General features: G+C 33.9%; 1 protein-coding gene across 1 annotated transcript in view; it reads right to left on the reverse strand.

The window, feature by feature from the left end:
- LOC135218508 (CRISP/Allergen/PR-1-like) overlaps positions 1-1,630 on the reverse strand; it is a 21,100-nt gene extending 19,470 nt beyond the window's left edge. The window contains exon 1 of the mRNA XM_064254871.1: positions 1,501-1,630. Within this exon, the coding sequence (XP_064110941.1) occupies positions 1,501-1,564 (64 nt within the window). The 5' untranslated portion in view covers positions 1,565-1,630. The remainder of the gene's footprint in view (positions 1-1,500) is intronic.
- Between the last annotated feature and the right edge of the window lie 3,064 nt (positions 1,631-4,694).

Below are 4,694 nucleotides of genomic sequence, written 5' to 3' on the forward strand. Positions count from 1 at the left end.
GGTTGACATTAAAAGCTTTTAACAATGATTTAATGGTTTCAAATCCGTTAAAATAAGGCAAACTGAGAATGTTCTTAGAATTTTCTTTCGGCGTGTTACTTACACTATAAAACTTTTTGCAGGCTTTATTATAACAAATGTCTAATACATGTGAAGGATAGCATAAATCTTTCCCTATTTTTCTTATGTATTCAATTTCTTGATCCAAATATTGTAGACTAAATGCGCAATGCTCGTAAAAACATAGAGGAAAAAATTGATATTTTTATGTTAAGATGGTGGCCTGAGAAGAAATGAACATAAGTTAAGTTGTTGGTCGGTTTCCTATAAATACTGAATTTACATTGAAATGGTTCTCTATGTATCAAAGCATCTAAGAAAGGGAGGCAATTGTCTTTTTCTAATTCTAGAGTAAACTTAATCGATGGTACCTGGTTATTTATTTTAGTGAGTAAATCATTTACATCAATACCGACAGGAAGAACAGCTAAACAATCATCATCATAACGATACCACTTTACAGGAATATAAATGATATTAGGTAAGTAACGTTTTTCAAAGAATTCCATGTACAGGTTAGAGAGTTGTGGTGATAAAGGATTTCCCATTGCCATGCCAAATATTTGTTGATAAAATTCACCATTGAATATAAACTTACAATCACAAATGCACAAACTCGTGAGTGAAATAATGTGACTTATAGGTAGAGGTAATTCATGCTGAGTTAGTTCATTACTAAGATATTCTAAAATGGAGTCTATAGGGACTTTAGTAAAAAGAGAACATACATCAAAACTAACGAATCTATCAGTAGGGCAAAGAGCAATTTTGTTTAATTTATCAACTAAATCTAGAGAATTATATATATGAGAATCGGAGATGGTTCCAAGTAACGGGGACAAGATCTTAGTGATATATTTCGAAAGTTTATAATCCCTATCTGTCAGTTATACGAATCTTCTTGTATTGTTTTTTCCCGTATGTATGTCAGTCTCCGCTCAGTAAAGGACTTTTAACGTCGAAAGATCTTGCGGATCCTCCTTCGTTTATTTTTCCTTCGTGGCATATATCTATTTATGGATTTATCACGTTCCTAACTTTCGTGATTCAGTTATACATACATACATATATATATATATATATATATATATATATATATATATATATATATATATATATATATATATACATGTGTGTATGTATACATATCAAGTTTCATTTACTTCTTTATCATTTATTTCTGAACTTTTTACAAATATTACGTCTATGTAAATCATACGGATACCCAACTGTTGTTTTGCCATATGCACACCACTAACAAGTCTCACGTTTATAAAAATCGTTCTCGAGATGACGAGCCGTTTTGCCATACCTACACTACATTCGATCGACTCCGTCATACTCTATTTCAGAACGTTTTATTCGTACCACATTTATATAAATCGGTTATAGACCCAAGCTGATAATTTGAAATAAATCTATAAAAACTCGTGATCTTACCGTAAAGAGCGCAGAAAACTCCGATGACCAAGAGATGAGCGCGGCTACCTGACGATCTCCCCATGGTTAACCCACTGACATGAAAAAGCGTACTGCTACTTCTCAGCACACTTTGACTACCGCTGATCGGTACACCTGCATAAACACTGCTTTTTATAACCAGGCGGTTGATCGATTCGGCTCTGAAACGGCGTATCCCCTGGATGTTTGTTTGCGAGTCGTACTTAGGGCTAATTTCTGTCCATCGTGATTCTGTCTGTCTGTTTGTATATGTTTTTCAAATGCGGCCGTGAATGAGGACTACCATTTCGTTATTGGTGTTTTATTCGGGTATTTGTAGGTTTGATTTTTTTCTTTCTTTCTTCCTTTCTTACTTTCTTTCTTGCTTTTTTAGTCTGGTTGCGGGGGCTCATTGAAAAGTGAGTTTTGGAGGAATGGATGTCAGCGCTTTATCTTAGGTGGTCATTCGATGTCAAAATTTTGTTCTGGAATAATCGTTAAATGTTTGTACTAATTACTCCTCAATGAGTATGGTGTCATATTAATCATATCGACATAACTTTCGTATTTACCCGGGTATTTTGATGATCTGATATCCTATGATAAGGATAATAACTGCATGTGTTTACGCTCTGCATACTTTCTTTCCTAAAAGTTCTCTTTACAGGCAGTATTTCAATAATTAAAACCTAAGCCATACTACTATACTTGATGCACTCCTCTGATGAGTCCATTCACTTGCCTTGAATGTCTAGTTAATTCCTCAAAATTCCCATCGATTCCCGCTGATGTTATGTTCTTTGCTGGGTACGTTTTAGGAATTTCACTTTATCGTTGCTCAAGCAGTATCTTGTATTTATTATTCATTGCTTTGCCGGATCCTTATTCACAGCAACTTGTCATATGAATGAAATTTGTGAAAACGTATTCAATATATATGGCACAAATTCCAAACTTTTCTTTGGAGGGGTTTAATAAAACAGTTGATTGTAACCTTCTGCAACAAAACGGAATAAAAAAAAATTATCAGGCCAGTGAACAGTGCAAATTTACCGCTCTTTGGTGCAGCTAAGTATCCAACGGGGAGGATTAAAATAAAGATGTAGTCAATGTTTCTTAAACTGGGGGACGCGTGCCCCCTAGGGGGACGTCAGCACTTTCTAAGGGAAGGCGCCAGTCCTAGGGAAAAACTAAAAAGTCTCTAATTATATTTGTTATTCTTTTAACAAGAGTGAGGAACCAGTATTCAGGAATGTATAAATAAAAATGCCAAAGCGTCGCCTTATAACGTTAGTTTCCTATAGTCTAATACTCTGTTTAGACTCTCGTTGGACTTGACATGTTTTGTAATTATTAACCTCCCTCCCTGTCCATCGATACCTCTTCTCTCTCTCTCTCTCTCTCTCTCTCTCTCTCTCTCTCTCTCTCTCTCTCTCTCTCTCTCTCTCTCTCTCTTTAAATCCAGGATGGAATTTTACTCATAGATGCAATGGGGTCGTGGAGGGAAGGACCATCTCTTAGAGGGGGCGTGGTAATGAAAAGGTTAAGAACCGTTGTTTTAGATTAAAATGGCCTTATGCCAGCACGGGCTCTTGCTCATAGTGCAGCCCGTAAGGGTTAACAATCACTGATCCGCATGACTACGACGATGATGGTGGTGCAAGTCACGATGATGATGATAAACCCAGGAATTTTTAGCAAACTCAGAGACACCTATCTGCCCGTTTTTTAATTCCTCTTTATGTGACAAGATTTGCGAGCCTTTGTCTCTCAGCAACTTTATCCCATTGCAAAATTCGTTCTTTTCATAGCAACTAAGTGAATATAGTCATTATCCTCTTTCCTTGCTCAGTCTAATTCTTTTTCTCTTGGTTTTCCCTTGTAACTTGACATTAATTATTTGCTTCGAAATGTTTTCATGATTATGAATATTACTCCCTAAAATTGTCATGGGCCTCTTTTATAAAGAGGTTTTAAACTTATTTTGTGCCTGCAGCGGTCTTTTCTCATTTCATTTCATGTTACTTTATTCTCGTGTTTCCTGTTGCAGCATGCATCGCCATGATTAAAATTCCAGAAAGCTTCAGCGTTTTTACAGATGCAAAAGCCTCCATGATTAAAATGAAGCTTCCGCGTCGTAAACATTTATGCTTTGCTTTAATTTGAACTTCGGTAATTTCTCTAATGAAAAAAAAAAATCGGTCTGTGGTGAGTTACGCTGAAAGAGAGGTACATTTGTTTTCGTATTATTTTACTAGAATTAAAATATTAATAATAATAATAATAATAATAATAATAATAATAATAATAATAATAATAATAATAATAATAATAATAATAATAATAATAATAATAATAATAATGAGTGTCAAAAAAAGAAAATGGATAATAATTTTCTCTGCACGATTATTTTTTTGTTCATGGTGAGGCACAATTTATTTGTAGGCATTATCTTATTAAGATGTAAATATTATAAATATCAAAAGTGAGAGCTATAATAATAATAATGATAATAGTAATTTAAGCCACATTAGTGTTACAAATATTCATGTATACAAGGATACTACTCCTTTTCCCTCATTACTCCTACAGGGGTTCCTTGGGTCAATATAATAATAATAATAATAATAATAATAATAATAATAATAATAATAATAATAATAATAATAATTAATAATATATATATTATTATTATTATTATTATTATTATTATTATTATTATTATTATTATTATTATTATTATTATATTATTATATCAAATACGTACAAATTGGTTAGTTGAGAGAGAGAGAGAGAGAGAGAGAGAGAGAGAGAGAGAGAGAGAGGGCGAGCAGAGGCCCCTGAGCAAAAAGAATCCAAAATGTGTCATTTAGTATCTTTTCTTGATTAGGCTTAAGATCCAATTTGTACTGTATTTTCAGTCCGGTGGTCCGAAGTTCGAATCCCGGCTCGGCCAACGCGTAATCAGAGGAATTTATTTCTGGTGATAGAAATTCATTTCTCGATATAGTGTGGTTCGGATTTCACAATAAGCTGTAGGTCCCGTTTCTAGGTGACAAATTGTTCCTAGCCACGTAAAAAAAATACCTAATCCTTCGGGTCAGCCCTAGGAGAGCTGTTAATCAGCTCAGTGGCCTGGTAAAATTAATATATACTTAACTTTGTATTGCATTTTGTATAATATATTTAATTTG

Source organism: Macrobrachium nipponense, chromosome 9 (assembly GCF_015104395.2).
Source record: "Macrobrachium nipponense isolate FS-2020 chromosome 9, ASM1510439v2, whole genome shotgun sequence".
Taxonomy (NCBI): domain Eukaryota; kingdom Metazoa; phylum Arthropoda; class Malacostraca; order Decapoda; family Palaemonidae; genus Macrobrachium; species Macrobrachium nipponense.